Source organism: Toxoplasma gondii, chromosome VI, assembly GCF_000006565.2.
Source record: "Toxoplasma gondii ME49 chromosome VI, whole genome shotgun sequence".
NCBI classification, from domain to species: domain Eukaryota; phylum Apicomplexa; class Conoidasida; order Eucoccidiorida; family Sarcocystidae; genus Toxoplasma; species Toxoplasma gondii.
The window spans coordinates 539930-567752 of record NC_031473.1 but is presented as its reverse complement, the minus strand read 5'-3'; the positions used below and the strand labels follow the sequence as shown (position 1 = coordinate 567752).

At 51.2% G+C, this 27823-nt stretch overlaps 4 protein-coding genes across 4 annotated transcripts; 1 reads left to right on the top strand and 3 right to left on the bottom strand.

The window, feature by feature from the left end:
* Nucleotides 1-417: 417 nt before the first annotated feature.
* Nucleotides 418-11000, bottom strand: TGME49_239340 (hypothetical protein). Its single transcript, XM_018780549.1, has 8 exons — nt 8335-11000; nt 6177-7417; nt 4867-5470; nt 4065-4251; nt 2837-3868; nt 2282-2412; nt 1326-1546; nt 418-681 (listed from the first exon to the last, which is right to left on the bottom strand). Exons 1-8 carry the CDS (start codon nt 10465-10467, stop codon nt 477-479), a joined length of 5754 nt encoding a protein of 1917 aa, XP_018637668.1. The 5' UTR covers nt 10468-11000; the 3' UTR covers nt 418-476.
* Nucleotides 11001-12562: 1562 nt separating this feature from the next.
* RPL37 (ribosomal protein RPL37) lies at nt 12563-16342 on the bottom strand. The gene is made up of 3 exons (XM_002366532.2): nt 16094-16342; nt 14884-14959; nt 12563-14066 (listed from the first exon to the last, which is right to left on the bottom strand). The coding sequence occupies exons 1-3, from the start codon at nt 16212-16214 to the stop codon at nt 13967-13969; spliced, it is 297 nt and encodes a 98-aa protein (XP_002366573.1). The 5' UTR covers nt 16215-16342; the 3' UTR covers nt 12563-13966.
* Nucleotides 16343-19183: 2841 nt separating this feature from the next.
* TGME49_239320 (BolA family protein) lies at nt 19184-21503 on the top strand (the record flags this gene model as incomplete). Its single annotated transcript, XM_002366531.1, has 4 exons — nt 19184-19804; nt 20634-20678; nt 20804-20865; nt 21327-21503. The coding sequence occupies 4 exons, from the start codon at nt 19184-19186 to the stop codon at nt 21457-21459; spliced, it is 861 nt and encodes a 286-aa protein (XP_002366572.1). The 3' UTR covers nt 21460-21503.
* An 890-nt stretch (nt 21504-22393) lies between these two features.
* TGME49_239310 (ribulose 5-phosphate isomerase) lies at nt 22394-26649 on the bottom strand. Its single transcript, XM_002366530.2, has 5 exons — nt 26214-26649; nt 25248-25409; nt 24360-24533; nt 23668-23973; nt 22394-23125 (listed from the first exon to the last, which is right to left on the bottom strand). The coding sequence occupies exons 1-5, from the start codon at nt 26244-26246 to the stop codon at nt 23021-23023; spliced, it is 780 nt and encodes a 259-aa protein (XP_002366571.1). The 5' UTR covers nt 26247-26649; the 3' UTR covers nt 22394-23020.
* Between the last annotated feature and the right edge of the window lie 1174 nt (nt 26650-27823).

Genomic DNA, 27823 nt, shown 5'->3' with positions numbered 1-27823 from the left:
ATATATATATCACATGTAGATATGTCAAGGGGTGCAGAGTGTCCGCACGCAGTGAGTCACTGGTGTCGGTCGTGTGGAGAGAGAAGAAAGCAGGACTGCGTTCGAATGACGTTTTGCAGATTGAGAATGCATCATTGACAAGGGAAAAGAGGGAAGCAAAGTCTTTGCCATGCGACAAGACGCTGACAGAGTCGCATTCAGCCGAAATAAAACAAATCCCTGCCCCCAAACAAAGGTGCCTGGATCGCGAAACAACTCCTTACTCCACAGGATGTCGTATGCATATACGCTCATACATATATACATATATATGCATATATACATACAAATATATATATATATATATATGTATATATATATATATATTCAGTAAAGCTGCAGTTAGTTGGATTCATTTTCAGAACGCTGATTTTGCGACCCACACATTTCTCTCGAGGTGAAGAGTTCTTTTTTGTTCTATGTTCCTTCTGCCTCCGTCACGTTTCCTCTTCGGTCTCGCTTTGCCGTCTCCGCGCTGCCTGTCCTTCGGATGTATGCACAGCCGAGCTGTGAAGCCTCCAGGGCGCTGCCGAGACGCCTCTCGCGAGAAATTCTCCATGGCCCAGCGAGCGAGCGTGTCTGACGAAGCTGCGGCGCCTTTTTCTCCACAAGCGTCTCGCACCGCGGTCGTAGAGCGACATTCTGCAGACGCAAAAACGATTCAACTCTGGAGAATACGTCTCGCAAAGAAGTGCAGTTGCATGTGGGTTGAATTTAAAAATTCTGCATTTTCCCCTTTCCTGGGGTTCGTTCGCCTTTTTTTTCGTCTTCCTTCAGATCTGTCAGGCACTGTCCATCTCACGCAGGTGTCTCGCCTTGCTTTCAACCGCCTTCTTCTGCATTTGCGTCGCAACTGCTCTTCCCCATGTCAGTACACGATCAACGACGAAGCTCCTCCGAAGCTTATTGAGTAACAGGACGCCACAGAAGATAGCCGAAGAACGCAGTCCCTGTCCAGAGGAGCCCAACGCTTGAATGGGATGCTTAACCGGCAAGTGAATAACTGGAAATGAACGCTACAGAGGTGTACGGCTTTCGTTTGCTGGAGCGTGACGTTTGGTGGCGAGTAGAGGAAAAACAGAAACGGGGACTGCTGCACCCTCGAAACCTGAGAGTCCGAGAGAGACGTCGCATGCAGGTGCAGGGGAGGAGACACAGGCAAAGACCGAGGTAGCAACGCGAAAGATAACAAAGTGAAGCGAAGGCAGAACCACACCAAGCGACGGAAATGGACAAAAAGCAAGGGAAACGAAAAAAGTGAAAGTAACGAGTTTTCAGCATCCTACGGCATCTCAGCTGCTGTGTTGATCCAGGCCTCGAACTTGTCGCTTTCTCTCTTCCCTTCTCGCTCTTCGTCTGTCTCTGCCGCGGCAGAAGGCAGGCCCTCGCTCAAGAGCAGCGGCTTCAAGCTCTCCATTCTCCGACTATAAGCCGGCAGTAACTTCAGCTCCGCGTCGCCTGCGAGGAGCGTGTCTCCTTCCTCTGCGCCAGCCTCGAGGAAAAGTCGCTAAAAGACACCAAGGTAAGAACCGGAAACGGGGGAAGGCGACACAGCGTAGAGCTCTCTGGTGTCAGAGAAAGCAAGAAAAACCTTGCGCAAAACTCCAGATCAGACTCTACTCGCTGCTGTCTCAAGCGAAGCGGAAGCGCTGTGGCACCTTCCTGTTCCAAATTCTCAACTGTTTGATGTCTTTTTGTGCGCATCACACGGTGACTGTCGGCATACTTTCAGCTATGACAAATAGGATTGCCCTTTCCACAGGTACTGAAATCTAAAGTTGTTAGGGTCCTCTACGGCCAGTCATGATACTACACACACAGTCGCTTCAAGTTACTCTAACAGGTGCAACCGGTGTAATCAACCAATTACCTCGTTCTTCTTACTGGAAAGAGATACGGTGCACTTGAAGGTATTTGCATATACTCAACTACCTTTTGATCACGACTACAGACACACACGTAGAAAAATACATATACATACATATATATACATATATACATATATATATACAATTATATATAGTGACCACTGTCGTCTAGCTCTCACATGCATGGTCCTGTAGAGGTAGGTTGGCATACGCCCTTCCTTCGCGCACTGTGGCTGTAGAGAGAGACAGAGAGAAATCTGTTTCGTGGATGTTTTTCGTGATCACGAGACTGGGAGAGGGGGTATGAATGCGGGGTGGTTTTTGCAGAGGGACAAGACTGGAAAACTGAAAACTGAGAAAGAGTGTCTCCTCACCTCGATGATGCCACGGGCGTCGAGCTGTCTGTACAGCCGGAGTGTGGCTTGGTTATCGAATTCCTTCACTTGACGCGTCAGGGTATCGATCAGCGTCCCGGACAAACGGAAGATCCGCCCAGGTTTCATCTCTGAAAACAAATGTAACTCTGCGCTTCAGTCTGTCAACATTTCCGCAGGCATTTGCGCATGCGTCTACGTACCCACGTAGCTCTGCCACTGTCCAAGTTTCTGCGGTCGTCCAGACGAACAGACAAGTCTTCAACTCTACAGATGCGGATGTTGCATGTTGGCCCGCATGGCCGCGTGTGTTTGCGGTCGATGGAGAAACCAGGACGAAGCAAGAGTCAAACGCATGGCACTCCTTTCCTCCGGTTTCTTAGGTCGAGCGCAACCCCAGAGAGGCAGAGAGACGCATAAATATCGATACCGAACAGAGCTAGATGTTCACTCGCGAGGCAGCAGTGTCGTCGAACAGCGAGACCAACGCATGCAGAACACGAGGGCGCCACACAGTGTGAGACCTGGAGAGAATCTGCGATGACTTTGTCTCACTCGGTTTTTCGTTCTCTGGTTCTTCCTCCCAAGTCCACTCCAGAGCAACCGGCGTTCGAGGCATGGCAGGAAAGGCGTCGATCTCGTGCTCGAGTTTTTCCCTGGAGGAAACGAGACCGGACGCTCCGCTTGTCGCTTTCTTTTTCTTCCTCTTCGATCTGTTTTTCCGCGTTTCTTCATTTTCCATCCGTCTCCGTTCCTCCGCCAACAGCAGCCTCAGCTCTCTCTCTGTCTCTCGATTCACACCAACAACTCGCCTCGGAACACCCTCTGCACCGACTGTCTCCATTCCTTCTTCTCTGCCTACTTCTCCTTCTTCTCCGTTGTCTTCTTGTTTTTCTCCTTCTGCTTCTCCTCTTTCTTCTCTCTTTTCTTCTGAAGCAGACGCGAAGAGAGTTGTCTCCAAGTCGATTGCTCTGCGGGGTTGCAGAGAGCTTTCCGTTCTCTCGCAAGAGCGTTGTGAGGCCTGCGTTCTCTGTGTATCTTCTTGCTGTGCGGAGAAGAAAGACGAAGGGACGTTCTTCCCCACAAGCCTCCTTCTCCGCAGTTTCCTCTGTCTCTCTTCTTCCAAGTCTTCCCACAAGTGAATTCTCACACCACACCCTCCCAGCTGACGATACAGATCCAGCAGGCGCTCTGCAGAAAGCGGAGAGAAGCCAGAAGAAGAAGAAGGAGAAGAAGAAGGAGAAGGAGAAGAAGGAGACGAAGGAGACGACAAGCGAGTCAGTGGGTGACGATGGATTGATCCTGAAGAAACAGCGTTTTCGCGGCGTTGTCTTGTTTGTTTTTCCGGCTCTGTCTCAGACTCCACGGATCCCCCCCGCATCTTCTCGAAACTCGGAGAAGGCGGACGCGATAAAAGAAACGGAGAGAAGCGAGAAGAAGAGGACGAAGAAGAGGAAGAAGAAGAGGAAGAAGAAGCGGCAGGGGTCGTCGTCGGGAGTTGGGTGTCACTAGGCGAAGAGACGTAAAGACTTCGGAGGATTTCTTGCGTCTGCGAAACGAGCAGCGAAATTCCCTCCCCCGTGTGGGCTGCGAAAGCACACAGAGGAAACCCACAGAGAGGGCGAAGTGCAATGAAAGACACCCGAGTCGATCTGTGGAGACTGGAGAACCTAAACAAGGCAAGGAAGAGGAGGAAGAAAAAGAACTTTCAGGGAGGAAACTAAGAGAGATCTGGAAGTAGAAAGGAGAGACAACACATGGCTGGGTTCCTTAGTGCTCGCACCTGAGACCTGAAAGATTTTCCGGTTCTTTGTGAAGGCGCGAAGCGACGCCGCGACCTCGAGCAATTTCTCCGGAGAGGCAGCCGCATCGATTTTGGATAGAACGATGATCCTCGGGACGCGCAAGGCCCCTGGGAGTCCGCTGTGGAGAGCTCTGCATAGGCGTTTGTAGCTTTCCGCGACTTCCGACTGAGACACACGCGCGCGACAAAGAACGAGAGAGAAGAATGTGCTTGGCGCAAAGTTCAGCGTGGAGCCTCAACGCGTGGAAATCGGAAAAAAAAGAAAATCCCTGCCAGGACCGTTGTGCAGCCCGAAGAACGGGAAGTTGGACGCAGCGAGAAACTCTTGGCAGTTCTCACGCAGGAAACAAACCTGCAGACATAATTTCAAGACGCTGTACTGAATCGACACACCGAGACACAAACGCAGGAGGGAAGGTTGAGCAGCTTCTGCGAAGAACAGCCCAGGTGCACAAGTACTTTAGTAGGTCTACAGAGAGACAGAGAGAGACACAGAGATGGAGACGGGTGCACAGAAAGAGAGAAAGATTCATCGATAGAGATTTGCATGTAGAGAGATGTAGAGAGTTACATGCATAGGTGTCAAATTACATGAGCATGGATGTGCATGTGAAGGTTTGAACGTAGACGCAATTAGTTCTGTGCGTGTGTGGACGTATCGTTGTTGGTCGCGTCTCTCTCAGCTGGTGGACCACACTGGCAAAATGTTTGGAGAATCTTCGTCTCTTTCCACGTTTGCCTATGGCTCTCTTTCCGTCCTCTCGGTCAGGTCTCCACTCACGGGGCTCGACGCGTCGAGCACCATGGCTGTGAGGCGGCAAGGCGCGAGACCTCCCAGAACAGATGCAGGCGAGGAAGGAGAGAAAGGAGCTGAAAAAGGAGAAGGCGAAGCAGAAAACGAAGGAGAAGAAGGGGAGAGAGACCGACTTCCGTTCTCCTGCTCCACATCCGGAAGGCCAGGGGCGTCCAGAAGAAACACCGCGTTGCCTCTATCGCAACGCGTTGCAGTCTCCAGGGTCGCACACCCGGGTGCCGCCGAGAGACTCTTCGCGGAGTTCGAGCCGTGGAGAAATGAAACGCCTGCTTCGTCAAAACGCCCGTCTTGCTCTTCCCAAGATGCAGAGCAAGACTCAGCGGGAGAACGCCAACACACCAGAGCCGTCCCCGTACCGCCCGGAAGCGACGCAGACAGGGACTGAGGAGCAGAAGAGCGAGAAGAAGAGTACAGCATGTTGTTATGAGCGACGTTTGAAGCTGTTTGAAGGAGAGACGTTTTCCCTGAACCTCGGAAGCCCACGACGAGGACATCCGCAAAGTTTGGGATGACGAGGAGGTGGCGCCTTTCGCCTTCCTCGCCTCGCTCGACCGTCGTTGGATGGCGATTGCTGAAAAGGAGCCGAGACAAAGGGAGCGCGAAGAAAGCGGGGAGGAATCGACAGTGGAAAGAAGAAAAACCTCGAAAGAAAGACTCGAATGAAAAGGGGGAAAAAGTGAAACGAAGACGAAGGCATCGCCGAACTCAGACAGGGAGATCCGAACTGTGCGGGAGAACGAAAGTGAGGAAAAGAATTGGCAGAAAAGTGCAGACACCACCAGGGCTGGGGATCCAAGTCAAGTCGACAACATTCAGAAAATAACGCGAGCAACTGCAAGATCGATGGAATCGCTTTCTCTCGTCGTTAGCAGGAGTGATACACCGAGTTCAGCTGTCGCTTTCGAAAGGCAGTACTGCGAGTGACACCAGCATTCCAAAAAGGCTTCACCCGAGGAGAAGGCCATCAGCCAGAAGCGAGACAACGCTTCAAAACGTTTGTTCTTCGAGAAGCCGAAACCCACAGTTCAACCGTGTGTTTTTCGACTCGGAGGGTATAACCAGTAAAGATTCACCAGTGCTATCTCTTTGTCAGGTAAAGGAAGTTCGTCCTGCTTCGCAAGTTCCTTGTAGCTACTAACGCAAGAATAATAGTTACACAGTTCAAAGCCTTTTCATTTCTCGCGGTTAACCAGATAAAAAAACATGATTCAAATCCATCCACAGAAACGCAGAAAAACGAATCTGAAAGATTCTACGATCCCCCCCCCCCCACTTACGTATTTGTGAGGAAGGCTGCATTGCCTCGTCCACCACTGCCGCCCCGAGCGAGAAGCAGCTGCTGGCCTGCGCGACTGAGATACACTCCGTGGACTGCAGGCGCCTTCTTCTCGTCGTCTTCATGGCCTTCTTTCTCGTCTCCGTCGCAGTCATCGCCGTCTCCTTCCTTGTCTCCACGGATCTCTTCTTCGTCTCCTTCCTTGTCTCCACGGATCTCTTCTTCGTCTCCTTCCTTGTCTCCACGGATCTCTTCTTTCTCTCCTTCCTTGTCTCCACGGATCTCTTCTTTCTCTGCCATGTGTTCTGCCACGGCCTTCTCTGGCATCGTCTTTGCGTTTTTCTCTTCTCGTGGTTGATACATTTTGTCGCTCTTTCTTCTCTCTGTGTGTCTCGCGTCTTCTTCTCTCGTGGATCGTAGACGCGTAGCGTCGCTCCTTCCTCGAACTCGCTGAACAAGTGACTCTCCCCCGCTCTCGACGCTTTCCTCGAGCTCCTCGTCTTCATCTGCAGAGGTTCGTCGCCTTCGCCTTCGTGTCTCGATACGCCTCAGGCCTCTCTCTTGGCTCTCCGCCCTCGCCAGTCTCCTCTTCTTCGCAGGCCCCAGGGACTCGGACTCAAAAGGAGAAAACAAAAGAGACTCCACCGCGTCTTCTTCGTCTTCTTCGACTTCGTCGCTCTTCGGCTTTTGTGATTCATGAGGGCCTCGCTCGAAAAACAGTCTGTAGCGTGTCGAACGCTTTCCACCGTCTTTCGTTTCCTTCCGGAACGCGCCGCGACGTACGAGGTTCCTTCCCTGCTTCCTGCTCGCGTCACGCTTTTCTGCATTTTCAAGAAACTCGCTAAACATCTGAGCAAACACAGCGAATGCCTCATCGTCGTCCACTTCTTCCATCTCGCTCTCTTCTCCATTCTCTCCACTGCGTTCGCTCTCTTGCCCTCGTTGCTCTACTCTCGCTGGTTCTCCTTCTTCTCTCTCTGGTTCTCCTTCGTCGTGTCCGAGCTCGTCTTCTCGTTTCTTGGGGGCGTTCTCTCTCCCTTCCCTGGCACTTTCTTCTCGTTTGCCGTGGGTACGGAGCATGGCTTGCAGACTCTTCTCTAGAAGGGCGTCTTCCTCGTCGCTTCCGTCTCCTTCTTCTTCCTTTCGTCTCTCCTTCAGCTCGCGCAGCTCTTCCTCGAGATCCGTCACATCGAGGACGAGGGTGTTGGGGGGCACCGCCATTCGCTCATGGCTTCCTGCGCTCTGAGAAGGCGAAAGAGAAAAGAAAATCTACGTCGAGCCTGCATGTGCGCAAGCAGGAGGAAACTTCGCTGCGAGAGGCTGCATTCTTCGAATCGGCTTCAGACGACAGAGGCTTCCTGTCTGATACGGAGAACAGGTACACCTGCGAGCAGAGTCAGAGACTGGAAACCAGAAAGGCTCCCACCAGGTCCCGAAATGCAGAGAGAAAGTGAACAATCAACACACTGCGGCAGAGATCCGAACGCGGTGCAGTTCTGTGCAGGTTCTTCTCCCAGTTTCAAAAGTGAGCATTCTTGTGGTCGAAACGAATACACACAGACGCGTCACGACGTACAGTTACCACCCGTAGATATACGCGAGAGAGAAAACGACGATTCAGATGGTGCGAGTCGCATCAGAAATCGCTCTTGTGTCTTAGCGAAACTTCTCCGGCATCCTGCCTGGCCGCAAGCGGCAACCAGAGAGAACTGAGAGTCCGTGGAATCACGTATGCGGGACCGGCACCGGTATCGGAAAAACGCACGCAGACGGAAAGGCGTCTCCACATCGAGAATCGCGCCACCGGCAGAACTCGGATGTTCTTTCGCTCTTGCTTCTCTCTCGAGTCCTCGAGTTCCTCGACGACTGGAAACGCCGCAACTGCTCCATCCCGATTTTCCGGTTTCTTCGAGTGTCAGACCAGCGCGTCTCCCAGGAGAGATTCACTTTGTGGGACTGAACGATTCCATTCGGTGACTACCATTTTCACAAGCTCGAATATGTTTAGGAAAGCCATCAGTTGGCCGCACTCCCTTCCTTCGGTGAGCGCAGCAAACGCAAAAGTGCTCTGCGCCTTCACAAGGTGTCATATGTTTGCGTCGAAGGCGTCTTCTTTTTTGTCTCTTCTGCTCCTCGTTTCTCGCCGCTGCGCCACTCACTCCGTGCCGCATCGCGCCATGGCCCCTGCCGCCGTCTTCGGCCTTCCAAACTCCCCGTTTCCTTCTGCTCAGATCTTCCGCTGCTCGCTTCTCTCCTCGTCGAACGAGGCAGGCCTGATCTCCAGCTCTGCGCCGCCGTCGCCGACACAAGACCGGACTCGCCTCCGTCTCCATCAGGTGCGTCTTCGTCGTCGTCTCCGTTGGGTGGGCTGGTCGCGTTGGAGGAGACAGCGCGACGGCCGGTGGCTCGCCGACCTCGAGGAGAACGTCGCCACCCTTTCCGCCTGGGGCGCCGTCTGGGCCTCCCTTCGGCAAGCTCTTTTCTCGTCGAAAAGAAACGCAGCCTTCGCCGCCTCTGCCTCCCTCCGCCGTCACGGCCTTGGGAGGGAAAAACAGAAAAGAAAGTTCAGGCTGCAGGGGCGGGCGACCGCTAGCCTGGGGAGCGACCGAAGCGCATGCACTCTGGGGAAGCTTCGAGGGTGCCGCGACACCTGTTTCGCGCTCCCTGCGACCTCTCCTGGCTCCATGAAATGCATCTCCGCTTGTCTCCGCCTCCTCTCCGTCTTCTTCTCCTTCTTCTCCTTCTCCTTCTTCTCCTTCTTCTCCTTCTCCTCCTTCTGGTTCTTCTCCTTCATCTGTTTCTTCTTCCTCTCCTTCTTCTCCTTCTACTTCTCCCTCCATTTCTCCATCTTGGACTTCCTGTTTGCTTGGACTCGAGTGATTATTGTAGAAGGCGACGAGAGAGGGCGGTGCCAGCATCCAGGGGGGAGGAAGAAGCGTGGAAAGAGGCAAGTCGCTGAGTTGCGAGTGCAGAGCGCTGGATCGAGGATCATTTTCTTTCTGGCTGCGTCTGGTCGCGGCTGATGGCGAAGAAGAGAAGCTCGGCAGCGGCTTTGAAGAACTAGAAAAGAAGGTGACGGCTGGCAGGGGAGAAGAAGCACGAGACGCAGGCGAGAAAGACGAACGCCGGCCGGCAGAAGAAGCTGAGAGAGGAGAGCAAACGACGGAGAGCGACGCATCTCTCTCCCTTGGAGACAGGTGGAGAAAGAAGATCGCGCCTCTTTCTTCCCCTCTCGCTTGAAGCCTTGTCCATCTTCTAGCCAGGCTAGTGAGAAGGAACGAGTGACAAGCAGAAGAAGAAGAGAGTGAAAAGCGAGAACAGGAGGAGAGCAGAGCAGACCGGTGCCGCGAAGACCGAGGAAGTGAATTCGTCTTCTGAGTTGAACGCACTTTCCTGGCGAGGAACAAAGAGAGTCTTTCTTTTCTGCTCGGTAGACTCCCATCAAGAAAAGAGCAGTGCGGAAAAACGGAGGCGCCCACCGAAGTCGCAGAAGAGACAGCGAGTCGCTTCCTCGGCTGTCCATCCCCATCAGAGTTGAGACGAGGAGGAGTGTCTGGAAACGGATTTCTGCTCTCCCGAAGTGAAAATACACCAGCGAAATCGGCACCGCAGAGAGACCGCCCTTCTCTCCTTCCTGCCTTTTCTTCTCCCTGCCAGCGTCTTAGCGCGCCTGTTCGTCCCCATTTTCGTCCTTTCCCAAGTGTCTCTCCCGCCTTCTCCTCACGTCTCGTGAACCATGAAAGCGTATTCTTTCTCTCCTGTCCATCGCGTCTCCTTTCCTTCCAGAAGTCGCGCTTCTTCCTCTCCCCTCCCCCTGTGCTAGACGCAGAGTGGTTTCGCTTTGCAGGGTCGCCTGTCGCGCGAAGAAGGAGACAGCTGGCAGGCGGGAGCGCGAAGTGTCTCCTTCGTGGAGCGACGCAGGAGACAGCGACAGCGACGGAGGTAGCGTCTGGAGAAGCGAACGTCTGAGGCGAGAGCAGCGTTGCGCCTTCGCCGGAGAGGAGAAAGAGGAAGGCGAGGGCCAAGAAGCTGAAGAGAGAGGCAGGAAGGCGTCTTCCAGTCCTCTTTGCTTGGAGAGAAGAGGAAACGAGCAGCCTCGTCTTCGGTGTCTCCAGGTTGTAGTGGCACTCTATGGAACAGCCGTCCGGCACGAAGCGAGACGCGGCCATTAGGCTCTTGCAAAGCAGTTCTTTTTCCTCTTTCTGAGTCCCTCTTGGTCGGGTGTGTTGAAGGAATCCCTGAAACCGAGGAATCCATGCTTTAGTGTGTAACTGCAGAGAGTCGAGGTCCATTTGCCATCTCGACTCTGGGCGTATGGCGCTTTGCTTTCTTTTTCAAGGACAGTTCTCTCTGATAAGTCCGTCCAGTCGTGCTCTGCCGTGAACCTCAGCTGTCTCAAGCGCCCCGAGGCCCTCTGCTCTCCTGCTCCTGCTGGTCCGTTTGTGCGAGAGAAGAAATCCGAGACGCGAGCGAGCGAAGGCGACAGGGAAAAGGTGGAAACGGAGAGAGAGCACGCATGTTCGTGAAACCGACGCTGTCCGCCTTTCCAAAAAGCAGACAAGAAGAGCCCCAGCAGAGACGGACGGGGAAGGGGGAATTCAGGAGACAGGGGAAGGACGACAGAGGGCTGTTTGTGGCGGAGAACAACGCTTCAGAGACAGCTGAGTGCGTGGAAGGGGATGGAGAAAGAGGGAGAAACAAAAGGGAGAAGAAAAGAGGAGGGAAGAAGAGAAGAAAGCGAGAGAAGACGAAGCGCAAAGTCTCCTCTCTGTCTTGTGAAAGGAAAGTGTCTCGATGTTTCAACGTGTGGAAGCGGCAACTCGACAGGACAGGCCGAGGCAGAAAAAGTGAAAAAATGAACGCCAGTGTCGGTTTTCTGCAGTTTAACGAAGGAGAAGGGAAAAGTCCCGAAAAAACGGCTTCGATGGTTGTGCGAGACCGCTTGAATTCGATTTTGCGCACCCGACCGAGGAGACACAAATCAGAGACACTGAGAGACAGACGAGACACGGTTTTCAAAAGCGAAAAGACAGGTTGGAAGCACGCAAGCGAACTCTTTTTTTCGAGTTTATTCTTCCCGTGGAGAACGGCCAACAAAGTTTTTAGCGGATGGCGAAACTTGTTGGGAAACCCAGCGAGAGGCGCTGTGGAGATGGACGGCTATTCAGCCCAGATATTGGAGCCCAGCGTGTCTCCTTCTGTCTTCTTTTTGCATGTTTTAAATCTCGACACCAAAGGAGAAAGTTGCGTGCACACACAGGCAAGCGCTGTGGCATAAATGAAATGCAGAAGAAGAGAAAAGGGGAATCTTCTTTGTCAAGGCCGAGTTGATGGTAGACTCCGGACGACGCTAGAGAGAGGGGAGGGGGTGCATCTTCTTTTCCATGCAAGCCTCGTGGCCGAGACAAGGGAACCTCGTTTTCACCTTTGTTGACGAAGCTATGGGCAGAGGACTTCTTAACTTGAACTGTGAGAAAGCCACTAGGTCCAAACCGTAGAAGGAGGCTTCTTCTGGGGAGTTTCATAGACTGCGTCTGTACGACTGGTGTAGATCTGGAAAAAAATGTTTTTACCGGATTCAAGTTCTGTTCACGCCTTCTTTGTCAGGCGTTTGAAATCCACTCGACCTCGCTGCGGTGTGTCTTCATGTTCACGGATGAATAGACGACAGACATCATCGCTACAATACGTTGTACTCTTCTCACTTCCAGGAGATCGTGAATTTGTGTAAACGCTCCGCGGGCCGAAAAATGGGGTCCGGTGCGTGGACTGCACAACATTTCAACAGAGACACCAGAGTTCCTGAGACGCCCAATAGGACTCCAGTTACTGTGAGACACAGACAATCAAGTTCTTTATGACTGCTGTGTACACCACGACGCCACTGGACTGGTCAAGACAGATTGGGTGTGTTAGATTTCCATATTTTTTAAAGATCGAATGGGTTCCAAAAGAGTGTATTTTCGTGCTCTTCATGAGTTCAAATGTGCCATGGGACTGTCGAATGCAGGCGTTCACCTCTGAACTTCAGTGACAGCGGTTTCTCTGTCATTCTTTGTTTGAGACAACACTTTAGTAGGTCGCAGGTTTGTGTCAGAGAATCAGAAGAAAACGGAAGTCGAACGCGACACTCGAAAGCGTCCACCGACCTCGAGTGTTTTCCCCAGAAAAGTCTGCCGGTACACGCTCAGACGTTTCCAGGATACACCTGCGAACCTCCAAATCGCGAGTTAGTTTCAGAAAAGTCCCTTTTTCCTCATTGGCAAAGAGCTTCTACGAAACTTGACACAAGGTGTCTTTCTCGGCACATGCGGTCAAATACGTTGTATCTGTGGCGGACCCCCCTTCAAGATGAGAATTGCTTTTCTGGTGAAACAACTAACGTTCTTTCAGGAGGAATCAGAGATGCAGAAACACTAAACCGTCTCTGTGTCGAGTGGACTTGACTGTGAGGAAAGTCATGTCCAAAGTTTGGCCTGCGCGTGAATTACCGATCCACCTCTTTTAATAGGTACCAGATTTTTCTAATAAAGTGCTATGCAATCCAAGTAAAAACGCAACTTCAGATTGCTGTAACATCTCAAGTTTGTTCTACTTCTTCACTTTGGACGAAACATCCAATATGCCTAGAAAAATAAACTTCCAGAGGTCCTCCTGGCGACCCACAATCAAGAGCCTCCGAGTTTGGAATCAACCCACCACGCCGAGATACACACAACCGATGTGGACCAACGTTAATGGTGTAGGATTTTGAAACGCATCCTTCTGAACTTTTTCCCAACTTCGAAGAAGCAACCATTCACAGAACTCTCGGTCGCTCTTTATTTCACTGGCCCCCTCCCCCTCGATCGGAAATTCCTCGAGCATTGTTTTTTAACTACAGAAGCGGGAGTCTGCGGCGGGTTCTTCTGAATCGCGCGAGAGCCAGGGACAGGGAACAGACTGCTTTTTCCCTCCATAAGACTGGCAAGAAAAAGCAAGAGAGCTATACCTATCCTGACTAAAGGGCCCCACGATAGCACTGGTAAAGCAACAAAAGAGTGAAATGTTGTATACCACTGGGTATAGATTAGCCATTACCGAATCGACCATCGTCCATATAGGTAGTCCTAACAGTGCCGCGTAGACTAACATATGAGGGAGGAGAAGACTACCAGCACCACGATACGAAATATTCAAATTCGTCAAATCTCCCAAATCTGGCACTCTGTTCCGCGAAACCTTGGTTCGCAACCCCAAGGTCGCGCAACTCTTCCTACAGGTGCAAGACCTTCAATTTGTCAGTTGCCTGCACCGCTAACCACAGTGTTCCGAGCAGAGTACAGGGATCTACAGGTAGGTTGCCCTTTGCTTTGTTCGGTTTACTTGGGAGGTACGGCAGGCGTCCCGACGGTGACAGCCGACGGTTTTTCACGGTACAGATTGAGAGTTTGAGACGTTTCTCGGCGTCCTCTCGGAAAAGCGAGGAGACACCGGAGAGGTAGAGGTTACGAGCAACAAACGAAGACTGGAAAAGGGTGCGAGACTTTAGAGTGACAACTGCGACTGTTGAGTCAACGTGCGAGGTGGAGGTACACTCGAAGCAGAGACGAAACGCTGCCCTTTCTTGAGAGGACTCTGCAGCTTCCCTCTCTTCTCCGCTACAGAGACTGCAGAAACGCAGGAAATCCAACGAGAACCTTTCTTCGAGAAGTCACCGTCAGTCCGAAGTCTTCCACTGATCTCTGAATCCGCGGCGAACCGCACCTAGCCTCGAAAACAGTCTTGTCTCCTCTCAGTTACTGGCTTCCTTTATTTCTGCTGTGTCTTTCTCTTCTTCACCGGTGTTGCCTTGGTGCCCTCACGGAAGTTGTTCTTCGCGCGACGAGGCATGTCCTTCAAGTGGCGGCATCTGAAACAACGCATGCAGCGAGGAAAACGACCCTCCCTCATAAGCGCTGCATATGGAGAAAAGAAAGTACCGGCGGACCCAGATGAAAGACACAGAGCGACAGAAGAACAGACACATAAAAACAGAGACAGCTCCCCTGAGATAAAATGGAGTTTCGAGGGGAGAGGCAAAGGCAAGGGATGAGAGGTGAGAGCAACATTAGCTTCGGTTTGGAGACAAAAACGAAGTAAACACACTCTAAAGACGTCGCAAACGAAACAGAGCAGGAGAAAACCGACTTCAGTGGAACCGCTTCTCGACACAGTAACGCATGCCGAAGAAAACGCATGCAGAGAAACCCCACACAAAAACCAGACGCGCAGTCTGTCGCTTCCACGAAGCAGGAGAAAGAACGAAGTTCGAGAAAACGAACACTCCACCAACTCAGAAGCTCAGGGACCGTTTTCCGACTCAAGAAAAGCAGAGGCAAGCACGACGCAAGCTGACGCGACAGAGAGAAATGAAGAGACCAGGCAAAGAAGGCAGGCGAGGCAACACAGGGCGACAGTTGGAAGACAAGTCTCAGCGAATCCAGAGAAAGGGTCACAGTCCCAGCCTGAGAAAGAGACAAACAAAAATAGGATTGGGGAAAAAAGAAAAGACAGGAGAAAGGATCAAAACATGCAGAGCGCAGGTTCCTCTGTCGCTTACGCCTCTGCGTACTTCAGAGATCGTGACCGACATCACCACCTACGCTGGCTCTTCACTGAAGAGACGCACGAAACTTCAGAAGCTTAACGCGGTTGAAATACGCAAAAGGCGCTCTTTTCTTGCCTACCTGCCAGTGCCGGTGGTATGGCGGCGCTTCGCCTTCTCACTCCAGTTGTAGGTTCTCTTCTTAGCGTTGGGGTATCCTGAAAAGACGAAGAAAAAAGCCAGATTTCACACCATTCATTGCCTGTCGCCTCTCGAAACTTCCCAATGAAAAGAAACGGCAGGCGCGGCCTTCGGGGCCGCAGCAGCGAAAACACAAACGTCTGGGAAAAAGGGAGTGGCGCCCCCCTCCTTTTAGTTCTCCAAGTGGCGACGCAAAGATTGTGAAAAGATATTTCTTGAGTGAGAAAGCGACAGAGAACACGATACGCGAACAGAGCATCACACGGAGCTTAAGAATCGTGGTGCCCAGCGTATACTTGAAGCGCCCAGTTGTGTATGCGCAAGCTGTACATACGGGTCAAAGACAGCACTTTGACAGTCTTGTTCCTTGAACGACAAAAGGCGTCAGACTGGAGACAACGGATAAATCTACATCCCAAAGCACAAATAAACCGCAGTGTCTCTCCCAACAGGATTCCGACACCGCCCTTCTTCCCCTTCTCCGTCAACGCCATCCCTTCTCACACCTGACGCCCAGGGAAGTTCACAAGGAGCGAAATGGCGAAAGACCCTGTTGAGAGCATTTTTACGCGTACGGATGAAAACGAGGGGGAGAGAAAACAAAGGGTGAAGTAGGAGAAACTCCATTTGCAGAGGAGATAGCAGTGTACGCCAGGTAGACACACTAGAGGTGGAAAGCTCAGACAAGCAGAGGGAGTGGCGATGGGCTGACGTCCACCTCAAAGATGTCCACAATTGAGAGAAATAAGTGCGAGGTCACAGAGAAGAGAGGCGAGAGACGAAAAGAGACTCTTTGAGCAGAGCATGCAGACCAGCGACGTTCCTGGAGAAAAGCGGCGGTGGCCGAGCGGCGTCGGCCGACCTAGGTCAAGGTGCGTGGAAGGTGTGGCAATTTCCCCTCGACTGAAAAAGGCGTTTCTGGTTCCTCCCAACTCAAGAATCGTTCTCTTTGCTCAGTCCCGGCGGTCTTCCAGGTGAAGTGGACGCTCCCCACACAGCAGGCAGCACTGGGAAGTTTAGGCGGCTTTGCTTCTTTATCGACTGCAGTCTGGTGCGACACGGGCAGCCGGAGAAGAGGTCACAACTGTCGCGAATGGCTCTTCACTCTGGACAGACGACAGAACGACTCGTTCTTTTGAGAAAACACTCACCGCAAGCGCCGCAGGTCTTCTTCTGGGTGTGGTACGCACGGCGACCACACCGAATGCACAGGAAGTGGGTCTTCCCATGCCTCTTCCCGAAGGACCCAGTTCCTTTTCCTGCTTTCCCCATTTTCCTTGACAGCGATACTTCACGCGGGAAAGAGAAAAGAAAGTCGAAAAGGAAGAAAAAAATAAGACGCCTTGCGTCGAAACGGCAAACGGCTGCGGCACCCCTTCTCCATTCGACCCTTCACATATAAGCGTGCGAACATCGCCGGTCTCTGTGTCATAGCACAGTCGCAGAGGGGTTCAAGCATGTTGCGGAGGGGCGGTCTATATCCGGAAACGGTTTTTCTCCCACAGTCACCCGCGTTTCGTTTCTGCCCGCTTTTCCCGGCAGAGTGTGCAGCGTCTGGCAAAGTTTCCCGGAGATCTAAACCGGAAAACACGCGAGTCGTCTAATCGCCGCCAACACAGCCACATCCGGCGCGAGACACTTTGCTGCTAGTCGAGAGAAAACGTGCAAGAGCGGGGAAAGTCGGGAAAGAGTTGAAACTCAGTAAAGCCTCCCATCTCGGGGAGAGGTTAGGTACTTTCACTGCCGGTCCTGTTACCGCGGGAAGAACGGCGTTCGATGAAATCACACAAAGCAGCGAGCCTGGCAAAGAAGACAACGCGCCAAACGCAACTCTTCAGAGAGTGACGCACGCAGAGAGTGCTGTAGAGCAGCCACACTAACGAGTCCCGGGAAAGCCAATCCTTCAGAATTGCTTGCTTTCCTGACAGACCCGGAAGCGGCGGGACGAGCTGTCTGGTTGGCTACTTTCTTTTCAAATGCTTTCCACTCCTGCCTAGCATCGAGGGGGGAGCTCTCAAAAGTCACATGAATGCATGAAATCGTCATAAGCGGTCCAGTGAGGTGGTGGTGTACAGCAATCATAAAGAACTCGGTTGCCTGTAACTCATAACTGGAGTCGTATTCAGTATCCTAGGTACTATAATGTCTGTTTATTCGGTTTGACGATAGAACGGGTTGAGAGCTCGTGTCCTTTCATACACGGATCGAACAGCATTCATATCTGGCACAACTCGTCGTGGATGGCGTTCGCAGTTAGAGCTACGTTGAGATTCCTCAACAGAAGCAGGCTGCATTACCGCTGTGTTTTCTGTGGTGACAGAATTGCGCACTCGAGCGGTGTGAGTCCTTTCACGGGAGCCTGAGGGTTGGCTGGTGTCGGCAAGCCCGCCTGAAGTCAGGCAAACTTCCTGAGAATCTCACTACCAAGAAGGAAGCAGTGTGACTGCACATGGACGAGGGAAACGAAGGAGCCTTCTTAGAGCGAGGTGATGCTGCCCCGGGCAAGCGATCTACGTTCCCCTGTGCCTTGACGGCTATCGGTTATTCAGTGTTTTTCTCCATGCAGACTGAATTTCATCGACGGTCATTGCATGCAGGGAGCCAGAGGGCGTTGAGTGAAGGGATCTAGGGTTCTAAAACAAAAAATCGCGGGAAAAAAACTGCAAACGGCAGTGGTTACACATTTGAACAGAGGGTCCACCACCTAGGATCTCGCAACCACATTTCTTCTATAGAGCTTACACAGACACATGCGAGCACACGACTCCGCGCGAACCTGCATGACAGTAATCAAAACGGATGACAGTTTGTGATTTGCTTGCTTTGTTGTCGTGGAGCTCAGAGGGTTGAAGGCGCCGGAACTGGCAGCCTAAAATAGAAGAAGCGTGGCTCAAAGTCCCGTGCGAGGCACCTGCAAATCCTCTGTCACGGTTAGACTTTACGGCGAAGCCGTCACACCTTGAAACCGAGTTACCGTTTTCTTACCGCAGTTTCGATAACCTATCCGAGTGACAGAACTACAAGAGCGAGTGGCATGAACTTCTCAGCAAGGGCACCACGCAATCCCTAGTTATGATGGTAGACTGCTGGCGGATACCAGAAAGATTCGAGAGGGCAGAGTTCTTTCAGAGGCATTGTCTGAGCGCGGTTCCTCTCACAAGAGAGACGCACAACCATAAGACAAGCAGGTGGAGTTTTGCGAACGTTTTCTGATTGATCCTGCTGCATACTGAGATCCTAAGGAAGTTTTCGCTGGCAGTTGTGGAGCAGCCATTCACAACAGAACGTTGTCTCCCCATTGAATTCTACGGAAGAGTTGCAGACCAATAAGTTCGCTGAAAAAAGTTGCAGCTTCTGAGAGGAAGGGCGGTGCTGGCGTAACTAGTGCATCTGGCAAGACGTGTCAATCCACTTCCCTACCTGAAGCCGCAACTCTCAACACCACTGCACTGACTGTGCCCGCGTCTGAGGAGCTGTTTCTCGATTCTACTACGAGCGAACACAGGAGTCCATGCATGACGCCCACCTTTACAGAATGCAGAGACTCTGTCATTGTGAGTCGTTTAGGATCACGAGACACTAACATCAGGGCGGTGGCAAAGGCGAACGCACGTGGAATTGCGTGCTGGGCAGCGGCTTCCACCGACGGCGGCAAAAGAGTACGAGGGTTTTGCGCGACACAGACGGGGTGGTCTGAACAAGTGCGCAAAGAGAGGAAGGAAAAAGATGCTTTAAAAACTAAAGATGGTTGGGTTTGGTGAAGAAACCGAAGGAACGCAAAAACAGCAGCGGCGCTGCGGCGCGTAGTGAAACTCAAGGCGTGCAAGACACCGACAGCCGCGAGGTGAAAGTACACATAATAAACCGAACGGCCCACTTTCGAAATAGCGTGGGCGACACCTATCCTATAAATGGTCTTTTGTACTTTCCCCCGTTTTCTCACAGGGTAATCCCCCTTTTTTCTTCTGCAAGCTAGCTTTTTTCATCGAAGCGCCCTGTCTCCGCTTTTGTCTCGTCTCTCTGGCTCAACCCAGGGACATCGATGGGATTCAATAGAGAAATGTCGATACTTACTTCTGTCTTCTTGGAGTCGTGAGTTTCCCTTTTTCTTTCGGACGAAACGGGCAAAAGACTCCCCGTTCGAAGAGTGTATCGGGAAGGCGGCCAAGGCTGCGTGTGTGTTCTCTTCGCCGTTTAGTGAGCATCTTTTCCGCAGGTTGCATTCCTTTCCCTCGAGGCTCATGGGGGTCTGTTGCTCCCCTCCTCAGACGCCTTTATGTCCCTCTCTTCCTCGATCCTTGTCGAGAAGTGAACTTTCTGGGATAAGCCAGGTTTGCTGGCCGACACAGAGTGGCACCGCCGTTTCCCCGCGCGGTAGAAATACCCGTTTCTCCTGCTTTTCAGCTCTGTCACTTGTTTGTTTCGTCCCGGTGTTCTTCCTGTCTGTTGCTGTTCTCCTTTCCACGGCGTGTCTCTCTGTGCGGAGCCTGTGTCTTTTCAGTTCAGATGCCGCACGCACTTTCCGCTTGAGGCAAAAACCTGTTTCTGCCCTTTATCCGCCCTTGCAGCCTCTCTCATTTGCACTCGCCTTTCCGTGTGACTCTTTCATCTCTTCTCAGTCTTCCGCTTGTTCGTTTTCACCTGCTGTCCGGTCGAAGGGGAGGAACAGTGGAACAGAGCGCTTGGAAATCTTTAGAGGGGCAAATCCGCCGCTAGAGTGGGGAGGTGTGTCTCTCTTTCGCAGAGTGTCTGCAGCAAGCCAACAGCCGCCAGAAATGTTGTTCCGTTCTCTCTCTCGTCTCGCTTCTTCTGCGAGTCAAACCACTTTGAAGGGTCCGGTCACCCTCGCAATTGAAAAGAAGGTCAGCGCGCCACGCAGAAGAATAAAACGCAGACACGTTTTCTTTCCGAGAAAAAAAGAGTCGATGTGTGTGACGCGTATTTCGTGCGTATTTCGTGCAACCCGCGGTTCCCTTTGGAAGCGAAGAAGGTCAAGTTGTTTGCTCCAAGTTACTCGGGGTTTCCCTGCCGTTTCCTTCTCCATTCACACTCCAGATCGGTTGTCCTAGGCTACGCACTTGAAAACGCATCCGTTTGCCTACCACACAGTATGTCTGCATCGGTTGTGACTTTACCTATCTTCGAAGTGATCGTACGGAGCGGTATTTTCTCTCGCAGTTAATTCGACTGGGAACAGAAATTCAGGTACACCACCTCTAACGCACGTCACCGATGTGGAACTCATTTCGATGCACTGAGCTGTCAATCCTAACAGCAACAGAAGGGTGTATGGACCTGGCGATTTGCTTAGTTTTTTATTTTAAAGTTTACGAAATTGTCCAATGGGATATAACGATACAATATTGCATGATCATTGAGTCAAACCATCATACAACTTGGCACTGCATTATATATTCTAGAAGCGGTTGCTTTTTTGAGTAGTTTCCTCTATAAATAAACATTATTGGTGTATGACGTAAAACCGATTTAGCTGTCGTAAGGAGTTCACGGGATCCACGCGTGTGATCGAGGCCTTGCCGCGCATGTGGTTCGCTGAGCGTGTCTGTCCACTAAAAGTGAGCGTCTCTTGATCTGCATAAGTCTGTCAATATAACATGAACACGCACGTTGGAATTTTCTCATGACCGAACCTCCGATGCTTGTTGTGCTTGTCTTTTTTTGACTTCTCAGCTCACAGAGGGTCTCCAGCCTACACAGTTGCAGGTGGTTGATGAGGTGAGGACCGACAAGAAAACCTTTATCAAGAACAGCGACAGAGATGTCCAGTCTTCTCTGGCTTTTGCCGGTTTCCGGTGTTTTTCGACTGTCTGTGTTCCTTGGTCTTTGTCCATGTTCTGTAGACTCCCCTCCACGCTGGGCACGAAGGAACGCAAGGGCTCAGGTCTGCCGAGACGCACTTCAGGTTCGTCGCTTTCTTGGTTTGTTTTCGTCTTTTCCGCTGTCTCTTTGCTGGCTTCCACTCCACCTCTCGTTCTCTGTCTCTGCTGCATGTCATCGCACCTAGAAAAGTGGTATCGAGCATATGTCTGGAAAACCAGCATTTGTCTGCGAGCTGTTAAAACAGCGTGAGATTCCTCGTAGCAGTCTCTTTCCTGATGCTAGTCTGTATGGAATGCGTAGGTTTATCAGTGATAACGAATTTCGCTCCATCATCGCGACTGCCTCTCTTTCACACTCTCTGGTGTCTTTGCGCTTTGCATCTTCGTAGGGTTGCGTGTGTCTCTCTATATGACTCTTCCTTCTCAATCAAGCCACCTGCTCTGTGATTGTCTTTTGCTCCTGCGCCGCTTTGTTACCCAATTTTGTCACGAAAAGGTGACATCTCGCTCAGCTTAGAAGAGTCCGGTTTTCTGTTCTGTCCAGAATTTTCGTGAAGAGCGCGGAGTTCAAAGGTCTGCCTCTGCTTCAGAGGCACCGGAAGGTCTACGCGCTGTTGCAGAAGGAACTCGACGAAGGAATCCACGCTCTGGCTATTCATGCAGAGGCCTCAGACTAGTCTTCATAAACGAGAGGAGAGATCACACACAAAATAAAAAGCAAGGAAGTTGTAGCAACTTTGCTTTCCAAGGGTCCCATCCTCCCAGAGGTCTGTGCCTTTCTTCCGGGTGGGTGCTTTAAAGGAAAGGGAAGCTGGAACGAGCAACTCTCCAATCTTTTGATCTTTTTCTCCTATCGTTGACTGCACGCTTCTTCGTGAAATGCGAAAACCACACGAGCGCCGAAACGAGCCTATCGCTGGTGCTCAGGACGATCGCTCATGCAAGTTCGTCGCACTTCATCCAACAGGGCTTCCGTAAGTTTCTCGTGTCGCGCTCTCTAGCAAAAATGGAAGTTGAAATATTTGTTTTGCTCGGGCGTCTGGACGAGAACCCTCATCAGCCCAACGGCACAATCTAGACGTGGCTGTTCTCTAAAAAGCGATATTTTTCTACCATGTGAGAGCAGCACACACGACGGACCAAGCTCAAGGGAGTACGACCCTTCATGTCATTGCCACATCAACTGCATCCACAGGAGAAGTAGAAAAATAAGAGCTCTGTCGACCCGGCATTTTCTTGAGGGACCAAAACGTATGCCCCGTATATTCAGAGGTGCAGCTAGAACCCTGGAGTTGTGGTTTCTCACCGGACAAGGGGTGAACAAGCAGCTCGCTGACATGTCTTCAGTTGTCGACCACCGCAGAGACTCTGAACGGCCATGTGTTCTTGTCAGGGACTGGCTCGCTACTCGGTGTACATGTTCATACTTGTATATAGTTATTGTATGTGTTTAACTACAAAACAAAAGCACACACACGCATGTTTATACCTCTGTACGCGTCCGCAGATCGAGAGTACTCTGACAATTTGGGCTGCACCCGTGTTGCCTTTTATGGCATTCGCCGGTAGTCTCAAAGAGTGCGTGTATGTGAGAAAAAGACTTTGATTCGCACCGGCTCGTCGGCAAAACAGGACATATAACGACTTAAGTCTTCCGTGTCGGAACAGGGGAATAAGACCCGGGGAAAATGTGCAGATGCGGATGGAGGAAAAGATGACGGGAAGCGGATACAAACAAATAGCTGTGTCCTACAGTGCCCCCACCAAACGAACAGGCAAGAGACCGTATGTTGAGAACAGCGGCTCTCGACATCCACAGCGAACAACAGAGAAAGCTTAACGAAGAGTAGGACGGCAGAATAAATATGACACAAGATCAAGACAACAGGATGTCCACTTGCTCCGCGAACCATGGTCTCTCTTTTTTCGATTGCACTTCAGCCTCTCCGTCGGTTTCTCAGAAACCCTTCTCTTGTAAAATGTGTATGTCCTGTCGTTTTAAAATGCAAAAGCGACGGATTCAGATCCAAGTTTCCGCGAAGAGACGGGAAACGAGAACAGGAAACAAGACGAAAGATGAATGCAAGTCCGCTCTCCGGTAAACGAAACCTGTAACTCAGAAGACCGAAAGTTGTAGGCAGCCGTGCAGGCAGTCTGTTTGAGGCGCTTTCAGTTGGCTTATCGTATTTGGTGTCTCCAAAGTGTTGTTCCCTGCGTAAAGCTGTGTTTTACAATCTTTCATTTGCGCTCTGCAGTCAACGTTGCGACAGAGCCGTCGGCCTTGCCGATCAGGCACACGGAGGCCAGGTCGAGAAAAAAGCCGGTCTCGACAACGCCAGGGATCTGGAAAGGAATTGTAGACAGATAAACCGAAACACGCATGAGCGCGCGTGAAACGGAAGGGAAAGACGCACATGGAATACTGTAAAAACGCAAAGAAAGGCGTTATGCATGCATTCCAGACGATCTTTCGACACAGACAACCACCGCAAGGGCCAGCGCAAAGGATCAAATGACTCGGAAGAGCACCTGAATCGATTCAAGTGTGTAGACGACCAACACGAGAGGATTTACCATCAGCAACGAAAAGAGAATTAGCACGGACAACAGGACCAGCGAGGAGAAAAGAAAATAGGCACATGACGGAAGCCTATTCGCACCAACCGAAGCATTGTGATACTGGTACCGTATACACCTGGTCTGCGTAGGCTTTCGCCTCTCTTCTCGTCTCTCTAGCTTGGCCCTACATTTGTATATATATATATATAAATAAATATATAAATTCAAGCATGTACGTCTAAATCCGGGCAGTGGAAAGGTAGCCGCGACCGCATCGGAATAGACGGGAAGTGTTGGTCGTTGTGGTTAGCGTCTGTTGTGCTTACGCTTTTGAGTTCTTTGTCCATTTCATGAAGATCGGGCACAGTCTCTGTGAAGTAGAGGTCGACGATGTAGTTTCCGTTGTCTGTCACAAATCGGTCTTCTTCCCGGATATCTTCCTGGCCACCGTTCTTTTCTCCGGTCGCGGCGCCAGCTCTCTTGCGAAACTCCGCCCGACCGCCATGGCGTTTCACCGAAGGCAACGCGGAAAGCAAGCGCTTTGTGTGGGAGCCGGAAAAGACGACTACTTCAACAGGAAGAGCTCCCGTGGAGCCTATGCCGTTGGAGACGAGTTTCGTTTCATCCGCAGCCTGAAGGAGACGAACGCCGCGAAGAGACAAGAGAACTAACAGGTGTCTGAAGGCCGCAAAAAACATGCAGACGAATCGGCGCGAGACAGAACGAACAGAAAGGCGCATGAGCGACCGAAACGACCCAAAAGGAGAAAGGCTCGACAAACGCGAGAAACGACAGAAAAAACGACGGGAAGTCCGTGACGCTGCGAGATCCTTTCAACGATTCTCTGTCTCGTTTGTTTTTTTTGTTTGCTTGTATCTTTTGCACATTCTCATCCTGATCTTCGTGCTCTGCACTACGCTTTCTTTTTCGTTATTAGGAAGACGCGTCTCGGGTCCCTTGTGTTTTGCCCCTCTTTCTCTTTTTTCTCTGTCGCTCTTCACTGTGTCGCTCTCCCTACCACGATGAATGTCTTGGCAGCTGCAGCGATCATTTTTTCGCGCAGCAGGGCGCCACCCCGTCCTTTCACGAGTCCGAGGGTGGGCGGAAGAATTTCGTCAGCTCCGTCGATGGCTACATCGAGACAGTCTGCAATGCCGTCGAGAGTTGTCAGAGGAATTCCCAAACTCTCTGCCTAAAAACACAGAAACGACGCTGGAGTCCGGTTGGTCATGTCCCCACAGCGCCTTTAACGCGTCGACACTCACGCGACATGTACACGAAGAAAGACACAAAAAGACAAAGAGTAGACAAAGAGACAGTGGGTTGAACGTCGAGAACGGGAACGGGAGACTCGCGGGTCCTAGGGGTCTCCAGATTGCTGACAGTGCAACGCGGCGAAAGGCAAGCAAACCAACTGACGCCTGCTACTCGCAGATGCACAGATGCATCCACGTTTACGGGCATCTCATATGTACACGCATGTGCTGAAACATGTGAATCTCCGAAAACATAAATACGCATATATGCATATATATATATATATATGCATATATATATATATATGTAGACATGTGTGGATGCGTACCAGCACAGATGCACACAGATCTCCATAGAGAAATTCACGTTGTGTAAATATCGATCGCTAGATAGACAGAGATAAATGTGCACTCATTTTTTACAGGCACATCTACATAGGTGGATATTTGTGGTTGTGAGCAGTCACCAAAACGTAGCATTTTGCCTGCTAGTCACGCGTTATTCTCAGAGGAGCGCGTCCATGCTCTCGGAACTTTGGCGTCCAGAGGCGCGGCAGGTTTGTCTTAAAGTACGCATGCAATACAGAAGAGAAGGTGTAACACATGCAGGTTTGCATGGGGATACAAAAAGACGAGAAATGAGAGGTTACCTGTTTCCGAGTGGCCTCGCTAGTCGGGACGCAGAGCAGATCCTTCAAAGACCCTTCCTGCATGCGTTGGCCGATTCTCTCGACAACGAACTTCGCTGTCGTTCCGGTCCCGAGACCGACCTTCATGCCGCTTCGTACATAAGTATCGACAGCGAAGTAGCCCTGCGAAAAGCAAAAGAAAAAGTAGCAACACTATTTCTTCTCGACCTTGTCCTTTCCCCCACTGTGTTTTCGCTTTCGCTCTTTCGGCGATTGGGGCAAACGGGGAGGAGATAGAAAAAGTGAACAGGCGAAATGGAGATAGAGGGGAACTTGAAGGGAGAGAAAGAGACACCAGGGAAGTGAGGTCAAAGAAAAACCTTGTTTTGCGAACAGAACGGCACGTGCGCAGACAAGAGACCCGTGGGAATCGAAAGGTTTCCATTGGCAAGAAATTTAAACAGAGTTCTGTTCTAGAATGCAGTGTTGTGTTTCTCTCCATAGTTTAGAGTGGTGTCATACACGCAATGCAAAGAAATTACGTAGACGGCGAGGCCTCGGAGGTTCTCGCGTCCTCGCTTTGGTAAGGAACTATGTTTCCTGGCTGGCTGAAACCCCTCCTTTGAGAAAGGCATGTTTCTTGTCCGTTTTTCATTTTAGTCCGTCTCTGTTAGCTCCGCTGTAGCCAGTAAAATTTCGTTGCTTCGTCTCCTGGGATCTTGAAACAAGCGCTGATATACCGCCTACACTCCGTCAAGTCGCATTCTTTTGTGTACGTTGTGTTCTTGAGTTTTCTCTGCTGATTTCGCTTTGGCATTCTCTCCTTCGTTTTCTCTTCTCTGCATGATCTCCCCCACCCTCTGGCTTCCGTGTTGTCTCCATCGAGTCCAGTTTGGCGGGGTGGCCACCGCCTTCCAAGAATGCGTTTTGCTTGCCTGACTCAACTCCTTGCTTTCCGGAGAGAGCACAGATGCTCAAAAGGCTTACCACGGCTTGCTTTGCTTTGTCCTGAGGATTCATCTTGACTGTTTTTTCTTGTAAATATCCGACCGGGAGTATTGAGGGGAAATCGAGGCGCGGCGAAAAAGGTGAACTCGACCGACAGAGCACAGACAGGTCGTTCGAGCGCGAAAGGTAGTTTGGAGATTGTGCGACGGGAAAATATTTTCCTCTTTCGCTGTGAGAAAGTGTTTCCAATTAAACAACCGTTCCACAAAAGCATTAAAGAAGGAAATCCACTTTTCCGTCGCTACTTGGCTTCCTGGGGGCCCCCGCAGACATACTAATTTGCGCACGCGTTTCGCGGTTAGTCTCCGGACACGAACGAGAAAACAGAAAATTGGGTGGGTTGCTTCTCCGCCCTTCACGCAGTCTTGCATAGGACACGATCGGAGGGAGATGCATTGTTAGGCATATATGGATCTCTCATGTGACTCTTTTAGGGACTTTGTTGTGCGCACGAAAAAAACCCACGTATTGCTTGAACGCCGCCCGGAAGAAGCGGGCAGCACACTCCCAGTGCGGTTCGCTTGTCTCGCGAGAAAACGTCTTCGGAAGCCATCGAAACAGTCGAAGCGTGAGAAGAGTGTCCGTGCACCGTCTTTCATATGTGGCTTCGATAGTTTTTGTCCGTCTTGTGGTTTTAGACGGCAGACGTCGCGTAATGCCGTATGAAAAGACAGACACAGCACGTATCTTCCTTTTGAAACTCTCTTCAACCGCAGCAAAGCATCACAAGCTTGCTGCAATGCAGGGTAACTACTGATAGCCGCGAGTCTACACGTTTTTTCCTTTTTGCGCCTGAAAGACTAGTGAACGAATTAATCCACTTTCGCAGATGGCACACTCATAGAGTAGTTGCAGCAAGTCTTGCTGGCCGCTGCCCATTGCAGTGGAAAAAAGGAGACGGAAGGTATGTATCTGACAGAAGGGGCTGGAACTAGGAAGTAGCGCCAGTCCTGGGGGTTTGTCTGGTGGTCCTAACTGCCGTTGGCAAGCATCCAGATGTAGAACCGGCAGAGGAGTGTAGCACATTAGCAAGGCACACGCGCCGCTGCAGAAGAGTAAGAACTCTGCTTTTCTGAATTTGTGTAGGATGCCAGTTCACTTTTGCAGTGGAGAGCACGACGTACATGTTAGCTCGTGGTGACACACTGGGATGTTACCAGCACATGTCCGCTTCGAAAAGAAACTTCACAACGTCGGCGGCCTGCGCTAAGCGCATGAGACGCAAACGTTTCTGAAGAAAAGAACTGAGATATTTGGGGCAGAGTATTATCACAGGCTGCAAGAAGAACGGGGACTCAAGGTTGCTACACGTCTGGCTTGCCGCGAGACACTTTCCTTTCTGTTACCCCACCTAATGGTAGAGGATTTTAGGTAGGTGAGCTGAAGGACCGAAGACATGAATGTGGGTAGCTTTTCCTTGGCACAGCTTTTGGCACTTCCACGATCCTTTTCGATGAGAAGCACCGCTGAAAATATCAACGTGCGAAGCCGACGGATACCCACCCATTTTCATATCCTTCGTTGTGCTATTCCTCTGGCTTCTTTGCTGGACAGCCCGCCCAATGACTCAGATCTAGGATGCCTGGACA